The following is a 26,735-nucleotide window of genomic DNA, read 5'->3' on the forward strand; positions in this document are numbered from 1 at the left end:
AGACAGAGTGAGGGAGTTATGTGGAGTGAGACAGAGTGAGGTGGAGTGAGATACAGTGAGACAGAGTGAGGCAGTGAGACAGTGATGTGGAGTGAGACAGTGAGACAGAGTAAGACGAAGTGAGACAGAGTGAGGTGGAGTGAGACAGTGACATGGAGTGAGACAGTGAGACAGAGTGAGGTGGAGTGAGACAGAGTGAGGTGGAGTGAGACAGTGAGACAGAGTGGGGTGGAGTGAGACAGTGAGATGGAGTGACGCAGCAGATAACCTTTCTCACCATTCAGAGAACGTGTCCTCCAAATGTCCTTCAATTATTTTTAACTAAGTACTCCTTTGATCCACAGAGAGGCCTTAGACACACACACACACACACACACACACACACAAACATACTCACCCTCATGTGCACAGGTGTCCATGCACTCATATAATTTCACAGTGTGATGTCTCAGTGTGATGTCCCAGTGTGATGTCACAGTGTGATGTCTCAGTGTGATGACTCAGTGTGATGTCTCAGTGTGATGTCACAGTGTGATGTCTCAGTGTGATGTCTCAGTGTGATGTCACAGTGTGATGTATCAGTGTGATATCACAGTGTGATGTCTCAGTGTGATGTCACAATGTGATGTATCAGTGTGATATCACAGTGTGATGTCTCAGTGTGATGTCACAGTGTGATGTCCCAGTATGATGTCTCAGTGTGATGTCACAGTGTGATGTATCAGTGTGATGTCACATTGTGATGTCACAGTGTGATGTCTCAGTGTGATGACTCAGTGTGATGTATCAGTGTGATGTCCCAGTGTGATGTATCAGTGTGATGTCTCAGTGTGATGTCACAGTGTGATGTATCAGTGTGATGTCACATTGTGATGTCACAGTGTGATGTCCCAGTGTGATGTCTCAGTGTGATGTCCCAGTATGATGTCCCAGTGTGATGTCTCAGTGTGATGTCACAGTGTGATGTCTCAGTGTGATGTCTCAGTGTGATGTCCCAGTGTGATGTCACAGTGTGATGTCACAGTGTGATGTATCAGTGTGATGTCTCAGTGTGATGTATCAGTGTGATGTCACAGTGTGATGTCTCAGTGTGATGTCTCAGTGTGATGTCTCAGTGTGATGTTTCAGTGTCCACAGGAGGACAGACACTCTGCAGACTCACATGTGTGAAGTCATGAGGACACAGTCAGGTCTCTTCTATCTCTGTGAGGACCAGCTGATGTTTTCTGTTTGTACCAGTCATCTGTTCTCTGAGAGGCTATTGGCCAGTTCAGGTCAAAGGTCAAAGGTTAAAGACTGCGTGATGTCACTGACGGTCCTCAAAGATATAGGAGTGAGTGAGTGAGTCTGTGTGTGTGTGTGTGTGTGTGTGTGTGCGAGACATGTGACACAGGAACGTGGATGGGCTGCCAGCTTTAGCTCAGTGACACAGAGACACCAGAGAGCAGTCATTTACTGTTTGGCACAGCACAACGGTGTAAATGACGCCATATGACTGTGTGTGTGTGTGTGTGTGTGTGTGTGCGTGTGCGTGCGTGCGTGCGTGCGTGCGTGCGTGCGTGCGTGCGTGTGTGATATGACATCAGTGGGTGATGAGTGATATTTAATCTGAGTCTGTTTTCTTTCTTCCATATCTCTGTCTCGTTCCTTTTCTCACCTTCCTCACCCTCATTATCCCTCTGTCCCTCCCCCTGTCTCCGCCCTCTGTCCCTCCCACCATCTGTCTGTCTGTCTGTCTGCAGACAGCAGAGAGGAGTCGGTCCTCGGCAGTATTCCTCTGCCCAGCTATGTCATTTCAGCCGTGGGACCAGAGGACCACATCAGCCGAAAGTTTGCCTTCAAGGTACGTCTGTCTCCGTCCTACACCTGGCGTGTGTGTGTGTGTGTGTGTGTGTGTGTGTGTGTGTGTGTTTGTGTGTGTGTGTGTGTAGAGCAGGAATATTAAATCGTCATGTGGACTCTGTGATATAAAAATTTTCTTTAAAGCTTATCTGCAGCGAGAACGTTTGTACCGACTGTGATGAAGGGACGGAGACATACACAGATTATTTTCTGAGAGGAATCAATGTAAAGAATGTGTGTTGTCGGCACACTTGAGACGTGATGTGAGACTGTTGAACATGATCGATGACTCAAGGACGTTTCAGGCTGAATTTATTCCTTCAGAAGACGCCAGAAAATATTTGAGATACTAAGTTTTTGTTCCTACTGTCGGCTCATATGATGAAGTCAAATATCTGCGGACACTTGTTCTGAGAGTTTCCTTCAGCTGGTTTATATCGTCGATAACAGGGACCTTCATTAGAAATAATTCACCTTCCTCTCCGACTGAAATACGACCAGAACACCTGTGGCTCTGTGTGTTGACCAGCAGGTTTGATGACACGCCACATGGTTCCCTCTGGGCCTCACTGTGGAACATACCTGATCAGTTATAGAAGTGCACACAGTGTTGAACAGACGTCTCTGTTAGAGCAGCAGAGACAACGTCACAGAAACAAACTGATCATTATTATTTGTATCACCTTTCATTGAAAATGTTTCATCCTTTATAAACTGTGACCTTATTAACGAGGTCATCATGTCAGAACTACAGAAATATCTGTGACAGTCAATAACACACATCCTCCTACAGTGGTGACCCCGCCCACCCTCAGCCCGCCCTCAGCCTGCCCTCAGTCCTGGATTCAGTGGGACCTGGACTCAATGGGACCTGGACTCAGTGGGTCCTGGATTCAGTGGGTCCTGGACTCAGTGGGTCCTGGATTCAGTGGGTCCTGGACTCAGTGGTACCTGGACTCAGTGGGTCCTGGATTCAGTGGGTCCTGGGCTCAGTGGGTCCTGGATTCAGTGGGTCCTGGACTCAGTGGGTCCTGGACTCAGTGGGACTCAGTGGGTCCTGGACTCAGTGGGACTCAGTGGGGCCTGGACTCAGTGGGACTCAGTGGGTCCTGGACTCAGTGGGACTCAGTGGCACCTTGACTCAGTGGATCCTGGACTCAGTGGGACTCAGTGGGCCCTGGACTCAGTGGGTCCTGGACTCAGTGGGTCCTGGACTCAGTGGGACTCAGTGGCACCTGGACTCAGTGGGACCTGGACTCAGTGGGTCCTGGACTCAGTGGGACCTGGACTCAGTGGGTCCTGGACTAAGAGGAAGGGAACATGGGCAGAGTTGTGGGGATTAAACGTTCTTGGATCTGGTTCCCACTGCGACCAGTGTTTGGCTCCGCCCCTCACCAGCGAGCTGTGTCCAGCTGTAAACTCTGCTCAGACTGCAGTGTGATGGATGACATCACAGGAAGTGCTGCTTGATGTTGGACAAGAGTTTGTTCTCAGATGTGGTCCATAACTTTCTTAATCCAGATCACAGACTATGATTATATGCCGTTAATGTTCCACAGTGAAGCAGATATGACAACAGTGTGAATCTGATACGCGTCATGTAAACAGCAACACCTTCTGTTCTGATCGTCTGAATTAACCCTTTATGAGATCAAGTGTTTCCTGATATGACGTCATGTTGATGTCAGATGTTGATGTGATCTGTGTTTCAGTACAAGTCTTGTTTTCAGCACATTCATGAGACGTATCTTAGTTTGGTTTTTACTGCAGTTTGTGACACACGTCCTGTCGTCTGTTTACGATCAGCTGTGTATGTTGTCATGGAGACGTTGTAAACAAACCAACAGTTTTTCAGGCCGGTGTAGAGACGCATGTCTGATCAGAAGGAAACACAGCTGCTGTTCAACATGATGAGAAACCTGGAGATCAATAAGTGAAACCTATAGGACGTCACCTGTCCTGCTGCAGTGAAACATCACTCTGACAAAAAACACAAACTCCCATTAAACCCATCAAAGAACCAAGCCTGACACCAGTAGGACCAGTTACCCACAGAGTGAGTCTGATGGTGTGTGTGTGTGTGTGTGTGTGTTATATGATGGATGTGGTGACGTGTGAGTGATGCGGTCATTCACCACCAACACGTACACGTACACGTCATACGACGCCACAAATGAAACCTCCAAGCCTTGGCACCCCCCCGATTTACCCAGTCCTCTTCCCTCTCTTCTTCCCATTGGCTGGCTGCCCGCTGTCCCTGTGAGCATCGCCCAGTGACAGCCCGCCCATCAATAGGTACTTCCTGTCTCTCTGTGCCACATGTGAACCTGACACACGTTAATATGCTGTTGGTGTGTGGTGGGTGTGTGTGTGATGGAATATACAGCTGATGATGTCACAGTGTGTATATTCCTCTGATGGGTCTGATGCATGTTCTGAGCGTGGCGTGGCCGTCATGTGTTTCTCTGTGTGTCACGCCGTCCTGGTTATGGCAGTATGAACCTTTGTGTTTGGCTGATGTGGTGTGGGGCTTATCGTTCATCTATGTGCTGCTCTGGTTGTCTGCTCCATCTGTCACATCTCCTGTCCCAGCATGCACTGCTCTGATGGCGAGGAGACAACTTCACTCTGTTATTGGAGCTCACGTCACCTCACGACACCTCTTACACACACAAGGAGCAGAAACATGTCTGACTGAACATGGAGGCTGTGTCTCAGAGGAACTGTTTCACTCTGCGTCTGTTCCTGACACGATCCTTCTTAACACAAAAAGAACCTCTGAATGTTTCTCTGAGAACTGGCAGGAATTGAACCGACACACCCGCAGGCAGTGGTCCATGTTGTATTTATTTCCTTCAGTTGAACGTCTAGGAGCATGAGCGTTATCAGGAGCTGCTCAGTCTTATCTGGACCAGCACAATGAGTCTGTATATAGCGCCCTGACAAAGTGTGTGTGTGTGTGTGTGTGTGTGTGTGTGTGTGTGTGTGTGTGTGAGTGAGTGTTTGTCCACGGGGAGGAGGACCGCCACTATTGCGGCCTCTCTGAGTGGTGAGAGATATTGTTCAGATTGTTGGAGAGAGGAGAGGCTGAAGGAGAGAAGGAAAGGAAGGAAGGAAGTGATTAAGGCTGTTAAACAAAGACAGGAAGTGATATGAGGAGGAGAGGAAGGACGGCTGGTGAAACAGAGGACAGAGATATGCAGAGAGGGACTGTACATATTTTCTGTTAAACAATAAAGTGGAGAAAACAAATAATGAGGACCCCCCCCCAACAGTCACAGAGCCACAGCACAAAGAGAAGAGGCTGAACGCTGGATGGATTCAGTGTGGAGGTGTTCAGGTCGCGCTCTCACCGCTGAATGAGACACTCAGCATTCCTGATAAACACCGCCGCAGTCTCTCACACGGCGCTATTTTAAGCCACCGACCACTGTTGCTGCTGGGTGTGTGTGCGTGCGTGTGTGTAATCGACAGGGATTTTAAATGTGTGTGTGGTCTGCTGGAGGTCACATGGGCTGTGACATCATTGTTTCTGGCTCTGTGGATGTATTAACAGACCTGGACACAGCGTTGGCAGTGAAGCTCCTTTAAATCCTATGAACGTTGCTCATGAACCTAAATCGCATGACCACATGATCATCATCAGGCCCACAGAGCAGGTGCACTACAGTCTTCCACCAGCTGAGCAGTGAACTTCCTGTTAAGCGCTTCGCTGACGTGAATGGGAATAAGATGATTTAATGTTTGTGGCTCTGACACGTAACAGATGTTGTCGGACTGACAGGATCAAATCCTGACACGGTGAAACGTGTCATCATCTCCTCTGATTCACAGACGTCTCTTTGATAATGTGAGTCAGTGGTAAAAAGTCTTTCAGGTGACGGACTGGAAACTGCAGTGCGACTGTTTGGCCACTATAAAATTTGGCATCAAAGCCTGATGAGCTTACTGGGGGCGTGGTCTTCGCTCCAAACACACCAGGAGACAGATAAATAAAACTCTGTGTACATTCATGACTCAGAAACAGAAACGTGCAGATGCTTTGTTTTGGTCACATTTATGAAGATTCTGTTTTATTAACCTGAGTCACTGTGGTGCACGGGCACAAGCCTCATCTCCACCCCCCACAGGTCACCATGAATAATGTAGATGAGCCCTAAAACATGCGTTAGCATATCGATATGTGTGCCTTTAAACCTTCATCAGACCTGTCAGTGAGAAATATAGTGACGAATGAGTCATTTTACCTCAGTGTCACATGGAGAAGGTTCTCCAACAGTCCAGAGCAGCTGTCAGTACACACAACTGTAGATAACTGCAGCATCCTCAACAGTAATTCATCACATTTCTACAAACCATCATGCCGGTAAAATCTCAGTCATCATCATTATTAAACATCAGAAGGACGATCGGTGATTCCTTCATGTTCACACTGAGTTTACAGAGAGCTCCACAGGATCAAATGAAACCATCACATACAGACAGGTCAATTAAAATCATGCTGACATTTATCATAAATCATCCCAGATTAAATTTATTGATTGACAGTTCACAGAAAACAAACAACCTCAAAACAATATTTAATCTCCTCATCATCTGATTCAGTTATCTCAGCTGAAACTGTGTGTGCACCCGCTCTGAAGAACTCTGAAGTAAACTACAGTAAAGTAAACTACAGTACAGTAAAGTACAGTAAAGTAAACTGCAGTACAGTAAAGTACAGTGAAGTAAACTATCAATCAATCAATCAATCAATCAATTTTATTTATAAAGCCCAATATCACAAATCACAATTTGCCTCACAGGGCTTTACAACATACGACATCCCTACAACTACAGTACAGTAAAGTACAGTAAAGTACAGTAGTACAGTAAAGTAAACTACAGTACAGTAAAGTACAGTGAAGTAAACTACAGTACAGTAAACTATAGTAAAGTAAACTGCAGTAAAGTGAAGTAAAGTACAGTACAGTAAACTACAGTACAGTAAAGTACAGCAGTACAGTAAACTACAGTAAAGTAAACTACAGTACAGTAAAGTAAAGCAGTACAGTAAAGTAAACTACAGTACAGTAAAGTAAACTACAGTAAAGTAAACCTCAGTACAGTAAAGTAAACTACAGTAAAGAACAGTAAAGTAAACCCCAGTACAGTCAAGTAAACTACAGTAAACTACAGTACAGTACAGTAGTACAGTAAAGTAAACTACAGTACAGTAAACTACAGTAAACTACAGTAAAGTAAACTACAGTACAGTAAAGTAGACTACAGTAAAGTAAACTACAGTACAGTAAAGTACAGTAAAGTAGACTACAGTAAAGTACAGTAAACTACAGTACAGTAAAGTACAGTAAACTACAGTAAAGTAAACTACAGTAAAGAACAGTAAAGTAAACCTCAGTACAGTAAAGTAAACTACAGTAAACTACAGTACAGTACAGTAGTACAGTAAAGTAAACTACAGTAAAGAACAGTAAACTACAGTACAGTAGTACGGTAAAGTAAACTACAGTAAACTACAGTAAAGAACAGTAAACTACAGTACAGTACAGTAGTACAGTAAACTACAGTAAAGAACAGTAAACTACAGTACAGTAAAGTAAAGTACAGTAGTACAGTACAGTAAAGTACAGTAATGTAAACTACAGTACAGTAAACTACAGTAAAGTACAGTAATGTAAACTACAGTACAGTACAGTAAACTACAGTAAAGACAGTGGACACTTCAACTGATGTTGATTTAATTTCAGGGTGTTAAAATAGGTTTTGCTGCTGGCCCCGCCCACAGTCACCAGACTCCTCTGACAGAAACATTTTACCTCTCAGGAGTCACTGTCAGAGATGAAGACGTGTTTCCATGACAGGAAACAGGAAACAGAGAAACTTGTTAGCAAACACTGATCTGAATTTAAAATTTCTCTCATTTGAGATTAATTTGAGAGAAACGGGAAGATCACACCTCAGGCAAGCTGCAGTGTATGAAAAGGTAGTTTTAAATTTCAAGGGAACAAAATTTGTTTGGCTGCCTCTGGTATTGTGAGAGTGTGTAGCTCTCACTGGATTAAAAAGGTCAGCAAGGTAGGGAGGTGCATTTTTAAAAGCTATTTTGTGGGCAATGCACATTTTAATCTGCACCACCCTTTTTTCCACATTTAAGAAATTTATCGTTTTGAAATGGACTGAATCCAAATGAGTGCGCGGATGCAGCTTCAAAACAACTCTAATTAACTTGTTTTGAGCAGTCTGCAGTTTGTTTTTAAGAGACTGTGCAGTGCCACTGTACCAGAAGGTGGCAGCATAGTCAAAATGGCATAGTGCTAATGCTCCAGCCAAGGTTTTTAATTTGCTGAATCCAGTATATTTGCATTTCTTGCCAGAAATTTTGTTCTGTTGGTAATCTTGTGTGCTTTCATGGCCATATCATCTCCTGACAAAATATTATCTATAACACATCCAAGGTAGTAAACTTTTGTTTTTGCCGTAATTACTGACTGCCTAAATTTTACCTCTAAATTGGGTGAAATTCTCAATTTGGGTCTAGTTCCGAAGAGAATGGACTCAGTCTTTCCAAGGTGAAGAGAAAGCCTATTTTCGGAGAGCCACCCCGCTACGTTTTTGAATCTCCGCGCTTAGTGTATCTTCTACAGTTGCTTTATTCTTATGAGATACCAGCAATGCCACATCGTCTGCATATAAACATAAATCATATGCACATGCCAAGTTCAGATCATTAATGTATGCTAAAAACAACAGTGGACCCAAAACACTCCCTTGTGGGACACCACATGTCATAGCCTTTGGGATGGATAACGTTTCATTTATGTCTACCCTCGGGTGTCTGTCAGTAAGGTAGGAATCTACCCACTTCAAAGCACTGTCACTAAAACCAAGAGCTCTTAATTTGTAATTTAACCCTATGGGCCCAAACGACGCATAGTGCGTCCAAATTCACACCTGTTCTTCTCTATTGATTTTCTCTGCGACCGTGCGTCATAGCGAGAAGCCACGCATATCACGCGAAACAGCAGAATTGTAACTTTCCGACAAGGCCAAGCACTTGTCGGTAGTCCAGTGTTTTCACAGCGAAAAAAATGATAAAGTTACACTAAAATTATGTATAACAGAGCTTTCATACAGCTTTGCACACACATTACTCTTGGATGGATTACTCAGGAATACAGGCTCGCACAGAAAGGCACATAGAAGGACATGTAATGATGGCACATCTGGTTAGCCCAGATTGTCCTGAAAAAAACAAGATATAGCATGTGTATGTAGCCTTTATAATGACTGTGATATGAGCTTAAAAGTAAAGGCAGTAAAAATACCCCAAAAACACCTAGGGCCCATAGGGTTAAAATGCCATGATCGACTGTGTCGAACGCCTTCTGCAGGTCGAGCATAACCATTCCACAAAGTTTTCCTTGATCAAGTTCTTTTCTAATTTTATCAGTCAAAAACAACAGGCAGGACTCAGTTGAGTGTAATTTTCTAAAGCCTGACTGGAACTGATAAAATATCTTATTTTTATGTAGGTACTCTTCGATCTGTTCATGTATGATTTTTTTCCATAATTTTGGACACTACACATAGGATAGATACAGGTCTATAATTACCCCCATCAAGCTTGCTGCCCTTCTTGGAAAGGGGTAAAACTCTGGCCGTCTTAAAATCAGATGGAAAACTACCTTGTTCTATATACAAATTTATAATATGCGTGAGAGCCGGGGCGATAATATCTGCTGCATCTTTAAGGAACCTAGCTTGAATGTTGTCAAGGCCTGTGGCTTTACTAATATTAAGTTCTTGAAGTCTCCTTACAACCTTTATAGGACTCACTTTGTTAAAGGAAAAGGATCCAGACTGGATGCCTTGTTCTGAATAATACTTCTGCACCTGCTCTTCATTAAATGCACCCGAATGGCCAGGGAGTTTTGCTACCAGATTTTTGGCTACTGAGCTGAAATAGGTGTTTAAATAATCAGCCACCTTTTTTGTCACAGGTGATTTTACCATTCACCTCCAAACTAAACTTGACAGTCTTAGTTTTTGTACTTTTACTATATCCAAGTTCTTTTAGTGCCTTCCAAAGTTTTTTGGGTTCATTTTGATGCTCAGATATTTTATCTTTAAAAAAGGATCTTTTTGCATTCTCTATAAGTCTTTGTGCTTCATTACGTAAGCTCTTATATTGGACAAAACAAGCATCGCTCCGGTTTAACGGAAATTCCTTAAAAACTGTGTTTCTATCTCTAATGACCTTTAAAATATCGTTAGACATCCATGGCTCTGTACGCTGCTTTAGTCTAATAGTTTTAAGTGGAGCTATACAATTCACAGCCTGTAGAAAACTTGACTTAAATAAATCCTAAGCTTTATCAACCTCATTACATTTCATTAAATCGGTCCAATTTATAGCCATCAAGTTCTCACATAAAGCAGCAGGGCTATAGTTTTTAAGAGATCTCATTGTAATTGTATTATGACTTTTAAAAATATTTCTCTGAATTTTACGACTAGCATAGATAATAAAATGATCACTCAGACAGCATTCAATCACTCCACTTTGACAGATGTTCAATGGATTGGTCACAAGGATAAGATCAATAATAGTTTGAGTAGTGGGTGTAACCCTGGTAAAATCAGAAATTAACTGGTGTAAACCAAACAGCTGACAAAAATTAACATAGTTTTTATAGATCTGAGTGTCCTTTGAGTGAATGTCCGTATTCATATCTCCAGTGATGATTACTTCTGATTTCATGAAATCAACACAGTTATTGCATGATTGCTCAAGCAGTTCATAAAAGTTGCGTTGGTCAGGTGGACGATAGCAGACTCTGATTAAGATGGGTTTAGTTCTTGGGAGTAACATGTCCAACGATATTGCCTCAATGTGGTCATTATTTATGTCCATTCTGACATTAAATGCCAAATCTGCTCTGACAAATGCGCACACTCCCCCTCCTTGTCGATTTCTGTCTCTCTGTATCACAGTATAATTGTCAATTTCAATTTCAGCATCACCAACAGAGGCATCCAGCCATGTCTCTGAAAATGACAGAATTGCTACTTTACTTTGAAGGCAGAAATGCCGTATCTCATGAATCTTTGGAATTAGGCTGCGAATATGTAGATGAATTAGATGAAGGCCACTCCGAGCAAACACAGAGCTACCGCTTCCAAGTTGTTGCTTTAACGTCTGAGACCTGGCACACCTGGGAGCTCCCCTTTTTTTCGTGTTGTTGTTTCTGCGTCGCGACACATCTCTTCCAATCCTGACTCTTGATGTAAAGAGTTTATCCTGGAATCCCGAACCGGTAAAAGTTGTGACCATTTCTCTGCTATCCGACTCCATACCTCCGCCACTGACCGACACGGCGTCGGCGCACCAGCGTTGAAGCCCTCGGGGAATAAATCATCACAGGTAAACCCAGCTTTTACCTCTGCTCTTCCTGGTCCAGTTAAAGGGTTGTGTCCGGGCCCGGGGCACTGATGATTATCTCCCGATAGTAGTAGACACAGCGAGATTATTAGATACTCACCACTCCGCTTATTTTTCAACAGGTCTTTTTCTGTGGGTCGGCAGCATCCACGCGTGGGTGATTAAAGTCTCATATATGGCATTTTTCCCAAAACCGAAATGTTTTCCACTAGTAGTGTTATGCTCGAACATGGTGTTAGTTATGGCCAAACTGCGACCTGCACAGAAGTCCGTTTTTGAAGATTGTTGTAAACAGTGTAATTTACAGGATGTTTGCTGTTATTATGTTATTTATGTTCAATAAAAGAGAAAAATAGTTTGTTCGTTATCTGTTGTCACCTCAATCTGTTTAAAATCAGAACCAGAATGGCTTTGCTGGTTTTTCTCAGAGTCCCGTCTCCATTGGCAAGTGACCATGGCAATGGCAAAGCCGCTCTGGCCAGGGAACTGGAGAAGCAGGTCTTACCAGCGGAGACCATCCCTGAGCTGTCTGCTACCATCATCGATGGGATGAGTCTGGTTCAGAAGATGAAGGGCAATGAGCAGACCTTCTCTTAACTTGCAGACTCGGTCCTGAATCAAATTCTACATGAAGGAGCCAGAGGATTGATGTGGTCTTCGATGTATATCGGGAGGAATCAATTAAGAATGCAGAGAGAGAGAATCGGGGGTGCACCACAGGAATACAGTTCTGAAACATTGCACCAGGTCACCAGATTCAGCAATGGAGAAGGTTTCTCAGGAGCTCAGCCAACAAGACAAACCTCATAAAGTTCTTGGTGGCTGAGTTGAAGACACCCAAGCTGAGACACAAGCTGAATGACAAGCAGCTGTACATCGCCAGTGAGGAAAGCTGCTTGCACATCACCAAGGATCAGTGGGCAGTCAAACCAAGAGGAGGCTGACACAAGAATCATTTTGTATGCAGCCCATGCTGCAATGGAAGGCTACAGTGTTGTTGTAGTAGCAGCTGATGACACTGCTGTGCTGGTGCTCTGCCTGGCATTCTCTGCTGATTTCTCCTGTTCCTTATTCCAGAGATGTTGAACAAAGAACCAGGTTAGGTATCTTGATATCACCAAGCTACGTCAGAGGCTGGGAGATGGTGTCTGTAATGCTCTGGGTGGCATGCATGCATTCACTCCGATGCAATACTGTGAGTGCCTTCGCAGGCCGTGGTAAGCACCGAGCCTTAAAGGTTATCACAAGATCAGAGCATTTCCAACAAGTGTTCCTTGAGCTGGGGCAGTCCTGGAAAGTATCCCCTGACCTGTTCAAGAGGCTGCAAACATTCACATGTAAATTGTACTCAGCACCTGCGACGACAGAGGACATCAACACAGCCCGCTACCAACTTTTCTGCGCATGGCGTGGGAAGCTTGAATCTAGCCAGCTACCACCATGCGAGGACTGCCTCTTTATGCATGCTATGCATGCCAGCTACCAGGCTGGCATCTGGAGAGGTAGTCTCCAGCAACAGCTGCAAGTCCCAAGCCTAGTTGAACATGGCTGGGCCAGAAGTGATGAAGGTCAGCTCACCCTGGAATGGATGTGGGGATCTCCAGCCCGAGGCAGTGCTGCAGCTGCTGTCCTGCAACTACAGTCGTAGATGCAAGCTTCCGGAATGCCAGTGCATGAGCAATGGCTTGAAATGTACCAACCTGTGCAAATCAACCCCATGAGGATGACCTTAACACGATGATGACAGATTAGTGCTGCACAATTTGAGAAAAATGTGCGATTGAGATTTTGGTGGACAATATCGCGATTTGCAATTGCGATTGCGATTACAATATCATAAATAGGCCTAAATGGTATCATGAGTCTTCTTGCTTGATTCAGTGTTTCCCCTAACATTATAATAGGCGTCCCTGGCCTGACCTGACATAGTTATTTCATATGAACAGTGTGTAAATGACCATCAACAGACTGCTGTTATGCACAGTCAAACAGCTGCTCACACAGCAGCGCAGCACGACACTGTACACACACTCAGTTGGAGCAGAGCCTGTGTTGCGTTCAGGCATTGTCACTTAAATGACAAATTCCAGTACGTGAATAGACAATTGCACAACACAGCAGCATGTCAGGTGGGCCGAACCCAAGCAAAACTGTGCTCAATTTTTCATTTGTTATCATATAGTTTGTTACGGAGTCCGTGATTTCCCCGTGTCTCTTTGAGGTCTTGTCGTATGGCGTGACACTTACAAATATTTGCGTAATTGTGCTTTGTTGTTGTTTTATGAGGCTCTGGCGGTTTTCAGTTGTCTCTTTGTCTCTAACATTACTTGGCTTGGCTTTCTCTCGCATGCATTCTTCGTACTTTCCTCTGTGCTGTCTCCAGTGTTGACATAGATTGGTCGTGTTGCCACGGGACGTGGCGACTTTACCTCGTGAAGTTTTACACAGCACGTCTTTCTGTTTAACGTCGCCATACCTGAACTCAAAGTATCGTCATATGACAGACGTTGGGGGTTTTTTTCACCACCAACTCAGTCTGTTTTTGGTCGTGCTCAATCATGCTCTTCTACAGCGGCTATGTTGGTCACTGCTGCACGCCGGGTGGTCACCTGACCATACGTGCTGCACGCACCAGGATAGCTTGTGGGCGTAATGTCGACAAACTCTGCACACTGTAGGAGAGGCAGTCACGTTCACAGGCACACACGTTAACATTTATTTACATTAAATCGCAAATTGCAGCCTTTTATGCAGTTATGTAATCACACAGCCTGACATCGCGATTGCGATTGCGATTAGATTAATCGTGCAGCACTATCACAGATACAGACCTGACTGACTCAGAAACTGATGACTGATCTTGAGTCAGGCCTTGAAATAATCTAAATACTGTACTAGTGTGCTCCACATTTTTTGACATAAGGATCGTAGTCTATTTTTTTCTAGTTCTTTGTTCAAATGATTGCTTCAAAAGTAAAGTGTTTATTTGTTTCATGAGTATGTTATCATTTTCCTTAAATTCAGAACCATCAGTCTTGCAGGTGAATCATATGGTTATTATTACCATAGGCACAGGGATCTTGATATAAATAAACCTTTCATGTTTTATGGACATTCCGCCTGAAACACCATATACACATAAAAATGAGTATATCTCCAGAACTATAAGGGCTACATCCATAAATCTGGTACGTGGTGAAAGGTAAGACTTTTGAGACTTCAAATCTGGTGTCTAAAAGAAGGTAAATATCACCTAATTACTCTGGTGTGAATAGATACAGAACAGAAAAATTAAAATGTAATTTCCACCTATGCAAAATTTTAAAAAAGAAGGTTGTAGCAGCCTCATATTTTATCTGGGTAGCCATTAATACCATTTTTCAGTTCTTCAATATCTTAAGAATGTATTGGATTGATTTAGACAGCCTGAGTAGTCAACAAGTAGTTCACAAACACCATAGCACCAAATATGCACCATACACAGTCAATGGGTTTCCACAATAGGGGTCCATATATTCAGTGCATGATAACCATCACTAAACTACCAGTCTGCAATGGCTATCATGTCAATAAATAATGTAGACATATATAGGACAAAGAAAATAGCAGCAAGAATTTGCCCATCTTTTCTGTTATGATCGGTGGTCTGGCTCATGGACTATATGTCTTATTTATCTAAGGAAATTGTTTTTATGGTATAAAGATTAAAAACAAAGATTGAAAATGCAGACATTAAGAAATGTGGATATTCAGAATGGTGTGAAATCATAACACAAGTTTATATATTGTATTTTATTACATTTCAGTGTAACTAAACACTATTACAATGTATTCCAGGACCTTAGATTCTTTTTGGACTGGAAGAATTAAAATTGTTGACTTTTTAGTGGTTCTGACGGAGTTGACACAAACCAAACTCTAAAGTGAAACATGTTTATTTTTATTTTTAAAAAAAAAGTCCTTTTATTTAGAACCTGTTCCTTTACACAGTTAAATAGTTCAGACTTTTCTCTACAGACATTATTCCAATAAATATAGCGTCCACACAAGCATCATCAGAGAGGTTATTAAAATGTGGACGAATCACGTGAGCGGAGCGATCGGCTCCCAGATGTTTAAATATGAACCAGGATCAGCATCGACTACGAGTGAAGGAAGGATGGTTGGTCGTTTTATTTTTAGAGCAGCAGCAGCAGGCTGCAGTGAGATAAGCTGAGTTTGTTTCAGCAGCCAGACAGCAGCACTGTCAGAGGACGGCTGACAGGTTTCAGACTGTAGGGGAACCTGGAAGGGACAAAGCAGCGTTAATGTTCATGTGAGCTGGAGCTTACCCAGACTTTATAGCAGCAGAGATACGACAGCCTGCATCATTCATCAGGTCGCTCAGTGTGTACATGAGGTGTTTCCTGTGTGTCTGACGCTGCAGACAGGAACTGCTGAGGAATCACGTCCCATCTGATCACAGTATGAACTGCACATCCATCACCGTCTGGTTTGGATCTGTCACCAAACTGGACAGGAACAGACTGAAAAGGACAATCAGGTGTGCAGAGAGGATTATTGGGACTGATCTTCCCTCCATCCAGGACCTGTACAGGTCAAGGGTCAGGAAACGGGCAGGAAACATCAGTGTAGGCCCCTCACACCTGGACACAAGCTCTTCCCCACCGGTAGGCGCTACAGAGCACTGTTCGCCAAAACCACCCATCACAAAGACGGCCTCTTCCCCCAGGCTGTCGCTCTGATGAACTCCTAATAGTCACAGAGTGGCAGGACAACAACACTGCGTCCTCGTACATTGTATATATTTTTATATCTGATGTAGTTTTTTGTATATTGTATATTCTGTATGTTCCACTTCTGTATGTTCGTCAGATTCCTCCTGTGTGCACACATACTGGGAGATTAAACATGATTCTGATTCTGATGAAGCAAATAAAGATGTGACAGTGAGACGAGTGTCAAGACACAGCAGGACAATCAGAGAGACCAACATCTCTGCTGATGGTCAGGTCCTCAGTGGACAGACATGCAGCCAGAGACATGCTGTTTTCATTTTCCTGAGGCTGGTAAGCCTGTGTCTCTGCTCCGTCTTCCCACACACACAGAATCATCTCTTGAATATAAAAACTTCTGGCTCTGATCAATGTAGGAAGGAGGAGGAGGAGGAGGAGGAGGAGAGCTCCGCCTATTCACATGGTGACAGGGAGGAAATGTGTTGTCACATTTTGTCTCATATGTTTGCAGCGACTCGAAGAATAAAACACGTCGGACTTGTCGCTGCTGGCGGGCTGTTTTCCCGTCCTGTAACAGGAAGCCTGTCGACCACCGCTCACAGTTGCCGTCTGTCTCAGCTCAGCTTCCTGTTCCACCCGTACACACTGACATCTGCTTGTGTGAGCTGTGAACTACATAAATACATCCTCAATACAGCACCTCAATTACAGAATATTGATTGATGTTTGATCAGCACTGCTTTGTGAAACAGTTTGACCTCAGTTCATCAGCAGTGACTGACAGGTGCGTCCTTGGCTCTGATTGGCTGTTGATGTTCAGATGTGTTGGATTCTTGCAGATGTCATCAGAGCAGGCCGAGGAATATATTTATGTCTTAACAGATTATCTGTGTCGTGTGCTGCTGGTGGATTTAATGACAAACTGAAGTCAGACATTGATCCAGACGATGTTTCACTCTGAGCTTCAGAGACGTTTAAAATAAAATAAGTGATGAAATCATGATTCACAGTCTGATGTTAAACATTAATAATAAGATCAGATCATGTGTCAGTGACGACAGTGAAACACAGACTCCAGTTTATATGATCAGACCTGTCAGGTCACTGAGTGTCGTCTCTCATCATATGAAACGTATGAAATGCTCAGTCTGATTCTTCAGATCTTCTGCAGCACGCTACGTCTTCACATCTGGCTCTGATGATGTAACGGAGCTCCTGACTGTCGCAGTGCCGTGTGACATCACTGACTAACAGTCTGAGGTGTGAACGTGTTCATCATCAGCTCAGCACTTAAATCTCAGAGGACAGTCACCCCATCACTGTGTCTGTCACACGTTCATTTTACACCTCATCTTTACAGAGCTGCTTCTCAGATTCACTCGGAGTGATGTCACTTCCTGTTTTTACCTAATGATCCTCTGCTGAGAAACAAAGCGAGCATCAATGTAAAGATATGATGAAGTTACTGTGACCTCTGACCTGTCATGTGTCCTCAGTAGGTCTGTGAGCTGTCAAAATCAAATCAGGTTTGTGAGGACACTCTGACGTCCTTCTCTCTGACGCTCTCATTTCCTCATCTATCTCTCCTCTCATTGGTCGACAGCTGTGGCTTCGTTGGTCGTTACCTGGCTAGTCTCTGTGTGGTTTCCTTCGTTGGCTGTCTCTGTTTGGCCTGATGATGTTTCTCTTGTTGGACAGCATGTCTCCTCCTCGTCTCTCTGACCTCAGCTGAAGCTGGTGGGACGGCATCTCTGTCCCTCTGACCTCAGCTGAACCTGGATGGCGTCTCTGTCTCTCTGACCTCAGCTGAAGCTGGTTGGACGGCGTCTCTGTCCCTCTGACCTCAGCTGAAGCTGGTGGGACGGCATCTCTGTCCCTCTGACCTCAGCTGAAGCTGGTGGGACAGCGTCTCTGTCTCTCTGACCTCAGCTGAACCTGGACGGTGTCTCTGTCTCTCTGACCTCAGCTGAAGCTGGTTGGACGGCGTCTCTGTCCCTCTGACCTCAGCTGAAGCTGGTGGGATGGCGTCTCTGTCCCTCTGACCTCAGCTGAAGCTGGTGGGACAGTGTCTCTGTCTCTCTGACCTCAGCTGAACCTGGACGGTGTCTCTGTCTCTCTGACCTCAGCTGAAGCTGGTTGGACGGCGTCTCTGTCCCTCTGACCTCAGCTGAAGCTGGTGGGATGGCGTCTCTGTCCCTCTGACCTCAGCTGAAGCTGGTGGGACGGCGTCTCTGTCTTTCTGACCTCAGCTGAACCTAGACGGCGTCTCTGTCTCTCTGACCTCAGCTGAAGCTGGTGGGACAGCGTCTCTGTCTCTCTGACCTCAGCTTAACCTGGACGGCGTCTCTGTCCCTCTGACCTCAGCTGAAGCTGGTGGGACAGCGTCTCTGTCTCTCTGACCTCAGCTGAACCTAGACGGCGTCTCTGTCCCTCTGACCTCAGCTGAAGCTGGTTGGACGGTGTCTCTGTCCCTCTGACCTCAGTTGAAGCTGGTGGGATGGCGTCTCTGTCCTTCTGACCTCAGCTGAAGATGGACGGCGTCTCTGTCCCTCTGACCTCAGCTGAAGCTGGTTGGACGGTGTCTCTGTCCCTCTGACCTCAGCTGAAGCTGGTGGGATGGCGTCTCTGTCCTTCTGACCTCAGCTGAAGATGGACGGCGTCTCTGTCCCTCTGACCTCAGCTGAAGCTGGTTGGACGGTGTCTCTGTCCCTCTGACCTCAGCTGAAGCTGGTGGGATGGCGTCTCTGTCCCTCTGACCTCAGCTGAAGCTGGACGGTGTCTCTGTCCCTCTGACCTGTCCTCCTCTCTCTTCCTATAGGCTAGCCACACTGGTATGCGCTCGTACATTTACAAGCAGAGCTCTGTGATTGGCTCGCAGGCGGAGCACAGTGGGATGAGGACGTATTACTTCAGTGCCGACACCCAGGAGGACATGAACACCTGGCTGAGGGCCATGAACCAGGCCACACTGATGGAGAACCACACACACACGCTCATCAGGTACAGCTACACACACACACACACACACACACACAGAAGTCAGGAGGTCCTGCAGGAGGATGACGTTCAGTTACTAAATAAACAGACTGAACAAACTCAACGTTCCTCCAGAGGTCGTCTCTTCTTCTGTTCCTACTGTCAAACACTGACCTGTCAGCTGAACACCGTGAGCTCCCCCTGCTGTCTGACAGCTGTAACTTATAAATCAGAACTTCTGTCCTCTGAGAGTTTCTATATTGAGATATAAAGTTGATTAAAGCAGCTCATTAGGATCACACAGCTGTTGACCTGACTGAACACACACACTCTCTATCTTTAAATGTTTGTCCTCTGTCAGTCTGTGTTTGGTACCAGACATGTTGTACAGTACTGTAGAGGTTTTGAACGACCCCTGACCAGAGATCAGCTGATAGTGATCATCCCTGAAAACCAGTTTTAATGTAAACAGTCCTGAGCTGACATTCTAATGGACTGTGTTTTATTATCTGGCTGCTGAAACCACAGCTGGGTGCTGTCTTAAAAAACTACCAATACCAGTACCAGTACCAATACCAGTACCAATACCAATACCAATACCAGTACCAGTACCAGTACCAATTCCAATTACAATACCTGTACCAATACCAATACCAATACTAGTACCAATACCAGTACCAGTACTAGTACCAATACCAATACCAATACCAATACCAGTACCAGTACCAGTACCACTACCAATACCAATACCAATACCAACACCAGTACCAATACCAATACCAACACCAGTACCAGTACCAATACCAGTACCAACACCAATACCAGTACCAGTACCAATACCAACACCAATACCAGTACCAGTACCAGTACCAATACCAACACCAGTACCAATATCAGTACCAGTACCAGTACCAATACCAGTACCAGTACTAGTACCAATACCAATACCAATACCAGTACCAGTACCAGTACCAATACCAGTACCAATACCAGTACCAGTACCAATACCAATACCAATACCAGTACCAACACCAGTACCAGTACCAGTACCAACACCAACACCAATACCAGTACCAATACCAGTACCAGTACCAATACCAATACCAATACCAACACCAGTACCAGTACCAACACCAATACCAATACCAACACCAGTACCAATACCAATACCAATACCAGTATCAGTACCAGTACCAGTACCAGTGCCAATACCAATACCAGTACCAATACCAATACCAACACCAACACCAGTACCAATACCAGTACCAATACCAACACCAGTACCAGTACCAATACCAGTACCAATACCAATACCAGAACCAATACCAATACCAGTACCAGTACCAATACCAATACCAACACCAGTACCAGTACCAATACCAGTACCAATACCAATACCAATACCAATACCAGTACCAATACCAATACCAATACCAATACCAGTACCAGTACCAACACCAGTACCAACACCAGTACCAGTACCAATACCAGTACCAATACCAATACCAGTACCAACACCAGTACCAGTACCAATACCAACACCAGTACCAGTACCAATACCAACACCAGTACCAGTACCAGTACCAGTACCAATACCAGTACCAATACCAATACCAGTACCAACACCAGTACCAGTACCAGTACCAATACCAACACCAGTACCAGTACCAATACCAATACCAATACCAGTACCAATACCAATACCAACACCAGTACCAGTACCAATACCAGTACCAATACCAATACCAGTACCAGTACCAGTACCAATACCAATACGAACACCAGTACCAGTACCAATACCAGTACCAGTACCAGTACCTGAACCTCTGACGACAGCAAACATCCCGTGCAGGAATGTCTTCCTCTGGCAGAGCCTATTTCTGGACATTTGTCAGCTCTACTGCCCAGTTTAAAACATTTGTTAGAAAAGTAATCAAACCATAATCAAGTGTAATAAGTTACATTACTTTGCTGAAGTAATTAAAACAGTTGAATTATTTATTTCATTTTTAATAACTATAATGTGCTGCATTTACAAAATAATCTTTCTAACACTGAACCTCAAACGACCTCAAACGCCAACAGATCCAAACTTTAAAGTCAGACTGACGGAGACAAACTAATCATTTATATTGAATATCTTCAGATCCCAGCTGTCGACGCCTGAGGCTGTTTAATTCATCTCCTAAATATAAACTGTGGTGTGAGATTGAACTTCAGAGACCTGACAGGATTTTATTACCCAGTTTAACACCTGGCTGTGGTCTCAGGGTTCCTCTCCTCGTCTGTCCTGTGTTTTTAGCTTTGCTCTTAAAGTTAGTGTTGATTTTAAAAGTTTGTCTTTTATGTGACGTTCACAGAGTTTAAATTCAGTTCAGCAGAGCAAAGACAGAGACCTCTGAGATGGATGAAGGACACATCCATGTGATATCAAGGCAGTGATCAAATGAAACAGAACTGGTGCTTATCGAGTTAAAAACACTGAAATCCTTCAAGAGGTTTGAAGAAGAAGAATCATCTGTCAGCTGGAGTTAATTATCCTCCTGTTCTCCTGTGTAACACTTGAGTTTTTTACAAATATTCAAGGAGTTGGCGTCAGACAGGAGAATAACCAGAATCACTTTACTCTCTGTTTCCTCCCTGATGCTTCTGTTAATGTTTCCTCCTCCAGCTCTCAGGTGTGTCTGATTATTCATCTCCTCACCGCTGTCTGCCACCACTCTGCCGTCACTCTCAGGAATCAAACTCTCACAGTGTTAGAGACAAACTCACACACAGTATAAACAATGACAGACCGTGTCATGTCTTCTCTCCACAGACCATCTGATAAGTTGGAGACATTCAACATGTTGCAGCAGCAGGCCGTCCCTCAGTCCAACCACATCAATCACCACAAGACCTCCGACTGCGACGCCATGAAGCCCATCATCCACGAGGTCCTCCTGGAGCCCATCCACCACGACACAGACGAACGCTGCAGCTTCCACAAAGACTCTCCTGCCACCGCCACACTGGAGCGCCCTATAGGCAGTACCACCCTGGAAATGGACACACACACATCCCTCCCCTCCAACCCTGCATCCTCCGCCCTCCCGCAGTTAGACCACGTGTCAGCCTCAGCGCCCGTATCCAGGGTTCCCTCCCGGGCGCCATCACGAGCTGCCTCCACTCTCCCCTCCAGCGTCTGTACAAGGAACGGCCTCATGTCCACGCCCAGCCCCATCCTTGAGCCCAATGGCATTGCAGCAGGGACGTACCAGAGGGCGCCGGCCCCACCCCCTGCTGACACACACAAACAGGTGCACAGGAGAAGCGCTCTGGAGCAGGTGGAGCAGTGGGTCAAAGTGCAGAAGACGGAGCACAAAGGGTACGTCACTGTCACATGTCTGATATCCAAATACAAAGTCCTATCAGATTACTGACATTATGTTTCACTGACTGCGCCGCAGAGGTGGGTCAAGGTCAGGGACTCAGGTCACATGGCCTGAGTCAGACTTTAGTTTGAGGTCTGACGCTGATAAAAGATTCGACTTGACTTTGACTCTGTGTTTATGACGTGAGACCTGTGAGTGTTTTTGTGTCCTGCTGTTTCAGCCCGTCATCCAGAGAGAACACTCTCCCTAGACGCACGCCACCGACCCAGCACAAGTTCACCTCTGTAGATGCATATCAGACCTTGCCAAAGACTCCTCGCCAGAGCCCCACACCCGCCCGACTTGGCGAGTACAAGTACGCCCAGGACCGCCTCAGCCACTTCCGCCTCACCCCCGACCCGGGGCCCAACACCGTGTGGCAACTGTACGAGTGGCAGCAGCGCCACCAGTTCCGTCACGGCAGCCCCACGGCGCCGCTGTACACTCCGGCCCCGGACTACCCATTTGGCCCCCGCCCCCAGTCCACCGTGCCTCCCTCCTCGTCATTAACCCGGTCTGAAGGAGCGTCCCGCTGTGTGTCAGTCCCACCTTCAGCTGCAGACATCCCTCCACCCGGGCCTCCACCCGGCAGCAGCAGAACCCTGTCGCCCACACGGAGGCCGCACACGCCAGCGGAGAGGGTGACCGTCAGGCCGGTGGATGATAGGTCAGTGATGGACATGCCCTTCACCATGTCCCCCCGCAGGACCAAGTCTCAGCTGCTCAAGGTAAAATAATGTTTGTTACAGACGACCCGTCGAAGTGAAACTAAAGTCTTGTCTTTATTTGATGTCCTGCAGCGTCAGTAAACTGTTCTGTCCTCACACAGGTTTAGTTTATGTTGGACACGCTGAGGTCACATGAGTGTCCAAACACAACCTCAGTGGGACAGTTAGACTTTTGTTTATCAGAGGTAATGAAACTGTGATGTCAGCAGTTAGTCCACATCAAACTCTCACTGTAAACTGCATATATACATATATACGTACATACATATTTAAGCAATATCACACTGGAGGGAGTGACGTTGGACTGTATATCGTCACGGCTGTGATTCGGTCATAGAAGACAATCACAGCCGTGACGATATACAGTCCAACGTCACTCCCTCCAGTGTGATATTGCTTTTATACAACAGGTCAGCAACAGCTTAAACAGCAATGCTGAGTAAGGAAATGTTAACAAAAGGTGATGAAATAAATGATTTAAGTATGTTATGTAGCTCCGCGAAAAAAAAAAAAAAGTTCCCTCGGTCTGTTGCCAGGCAACGCAGCACACACACCAGGAACTCACAAGCTACTTTGTTGATCTGCAGCTGTGTAACTTCGTCCAGTTCAAACCTGGATGTTGGCACGGCCGGATTCAAACACACCTGGAGGTCTGCACAGAAGAGTCCTGGCTTTCCTTTTCCTCGTCCTGTCCTGACGACCACTCAGAATTTAATTCAAATGTAATTTTGGGGAAAATATCCATCTTCTTGGTGTAACGCTATAGTGTCAGTTTGCGTCAATGTAGCGAGTGTGACAGCTGGTTAATTAACGGTTCTGTTTATATTTATAACACCTGTGAGCGGAGTGATTTTACTGTTAAAGTCCCAGTGATGTTACACTCTATATCAGCACTCATGGAATGCCTCTCGTCCAATCAGATTACTCGGTCGGAACTAACTGTTGTATAAATACATATATAGAGTGTGCCAGGGCTGATGTCAGAACCCAGAAGTTTAGCATCGCGCTGGTTCCCGGAAGAGAAAGTGAATGTGATTTTTGCATTGAGTTTTGGATTATGTCAGAAAATAAGCTCTGTGGCTAACACAAGTTTATGATACTTACAGGTTTTGTTCAGCGAGATAATCTTCACATATGAACACCTTTCATACCGCATTTGAAGCTTAAATGACGAAGTAAAAAGCTAACGTTAGGCTTTAACGGACTACAATACTACTCCACGGTCACATGACTCTTGACGTCACCGCCACTAAGCTTTCAACTGATTTCGGCCGCTTTATTTTAAAAACATTGTATAACGGGGAAATCTTTAAGCTAAATAAGAAACTGTAATGGCGGACTGCCAGCACTCTCGCCTGTTCGGGGGTGATGTCCCCGACAGGGTTTGTAGTCGTATTGAGCAACTTGTTAGCAACCGCCTTTTTTACGACACGTAAAAGCTTCAAAATTCACAAGTAGGGTATTTACTGACGTGTTTTATGTCATAGAACAAAACCTGAAACTCTCTTAAGCTTTTGTTAACCACAGACCTTATTTGAGGCATTTTACCAAAATCCCATTCAAAAAACGTATTGACTTTTAGACGAGAGAACCGGAAGTGCTAAAAGCGCTAACGGAGTTCCGGGTTTACTGGCACACTCTATACAGAGCTGTTTAATATACTGTGTTGAATAATAATGATAAAGAATACAGAGTTTCTCCTCTGAAACAGGAGCAGGAGCCTTTAATGATGAGGTGATGACACTGTCCATAATCTGACTGTTTACTGTCTCTAAACACCACTGAGTGTGTGTGTGTGTGTGTGTGTGTGTGTGTGTGTGTGTGTATTCGTGTGTGTACTAACTGTGTTGTCTGTGTGTTGTCAGGCTGCTACTATCGAGAGACGGTCAATGCCTGCGTCTGGTTACATCACACACACAGTCAGTGCTCCCAGCCTCCACGGGAAAACGGTACGTCTGACTAATCAAACACAGCCTCACTGTATTTTAGATATTAATGTTAGACAGAGTGTTACTGTGGGTAGGGATGTCATTTGTCTCTGTTTGGAGCAGAAACTTTAACAGGCTGACCCAGGAAGTGATGTGTAACTCCCTCTCGCTGTTTCAGAGTTCAGTCTCACGATGTGTTCACGCTGACAGAGATCAGTCAGCGTTCATTCCTCACTAAAACAAAATGTTAGTAGATATTGAATCTTGATCAGTCTTTTGTCGGCACAGGCCGGTCGGCTGCTGAACATTTGCAGACGTTGTCTCCGGCGTGACGCTGTGAGTTCAGTCTTCTGTCTCGACACCATTAACCCTCCTAAATGTATCTGCTGTTCGATCTGTCCGTCAGCTGTTAGTGAATACAGAAGTTTTTATGGTTTGACTGAAGTGTGGTCAGTGTTAACATCCTGTGGTGCACCACAGCCTGAGGAGCTCACCCTGCTCCTCATTCAGCTGCGCCGGCATCAGGCCAAGATGGCCTCCGCTCGTCAGCACGCAATCTCCCAGCTCCAGCGGCTCAACGGTCCCACGGACGCCTACCAACACAACCACTTCCTCACCACCACCACCACAAGCACCAGCCCCCTCCTCAGCTCCGGCCCCTCTCCTGTGTCCCACCTCCGACATGTGGGCGTCTCCACTCCCCTGGGCCCCTGCAGCACCCAGGTGGGGCCCGTCCCCCCCTTCCTGTCCGCCCCTCATGTTACCACGGCCTGGTGGAGGTTGCTGCTGAACACACTGCGGAGCTGCATCACACTCTGATCTGATGGAGATCTTCACCTGTTGCTCCTGTCACACAGAAAACTCTGAATGTTCAACACTGTCTCTCTGACACACGTGTCGTTATTATTTCTGTCCATCATTCCTGTCTCCTCCTCAGTTTGTCTGTCCATCAGTTTGTCTGTCTGTCAGTTTGTCTGTCCATCAGTTTTTCTGTCCCTCAGTTTGTCTGTCCAAGTCCAGACTGAAACATCTCATCAGATAATGAACTCTAATCATTTTAAGACTCCTTCATGACTTTAATTTGTCCAACACTTTGATTTTAACTGGATTTTGTCAAAAATAATTTCTGTATTTGAATGAAATGTTGCTGTGAGGGGGTCGTCATCCTCGGGATGAATCCTAATGACATTTAATATCCTGAGACATCCTCTCATACCGCTGTCAGGACAAGTGGTGAAGTTCAGGCGATCATTGTTGAACATCATCATGTCTCTGCTGTCTGAGTCCAAACACCATCAGCACCTCTAATTATACCACATGTCAGAAACTTTCAATTTAAAACTGATCTGACACGTGTGTGTGTGTGTGTGTGTGTGTGTGTGTGTGTGTGTGTGTGTGTGTGTGTGTGTGTGTGTAACACCTTTAAACCATCTGTGTGAAGAATTCATCATCCCCCCATAATCCAACCATCATCCCAACCATCATCCCACCATCATCAATCAATCAATCAATCAATCAATCAATCAATCAATCAATCAATTTTATTTATAAAGCCCAATATCACAAATCACAGTTTGCCTCACAGGGCTTTACAGCATACGACATCCCTCTGTCCTTATGACCCTCACAGCTGATCAGGAAAAACTCCCCAAAAAACCCTTTAACGG

General features: G+C 45.1%; 1 protein-coding gene across 50 annotated transcripts in view; it reads left to right on the forward strand.

The window, feature by feature from the left end:
* The window catches only part of LOC126408458 (pleckstrin homology domain-containing family A member 7-like), a 197,382-nt gene that overhangs the window by 135,097 nt on the left and 35,550 nt on the right, over positions 1-26,735 (forward strand). For 49 of the 50 annotated variants that reach the window (XR_007571862.1, XR_007571867.1, XR_007571855.1 and 46 more), the window contains exons 8-12: positions 1,743-1,843; positions 18,842-19,023; positions 21,818-22,366; positions 22,594-23,140; positions 25,006-25,089. Coding sequence is in view for 1 of the 50 variants with exons in the window: in XM_050074018.1 (XP_049929975.1) it covers positions 1,743-1,843; positions 18,842-19,023; positions 21,818-22,366; positions 22,594-23,140; positions 25,006-25,089; positions 25,549-25,791 (1,706 nt within the window). In the remaining 49 variants the exon portion in view is untranslated. Of the gene's footprint in view, positions 1-1,742; positions 1,844-18,841; positions 19,024-21,817; positions 22,367-22,593; positions 23,141-25,005; positions 25,090-25,548; positions 25,792-26,735 lie in introns of all 50 variants that reach the window. The other variant, XM_050074018.1, reaches the window with a different exon arrangement.

The sequence above is a fragment of the Epinephelus moara genome, chromosome 20 (genome assembly GCF_006386435.1).
Source record: "Epinephelus moara isolate mb chromosome 20, YSFRI_EMoa_1.0, whole genome shotgun sequence".
NCBI classification, from domain to species: Eukaryota; Metazoa; Chordata; class Actinopteri; order Perciformes; family Serranidae; genus Epinephelus; species Epinephelus moara.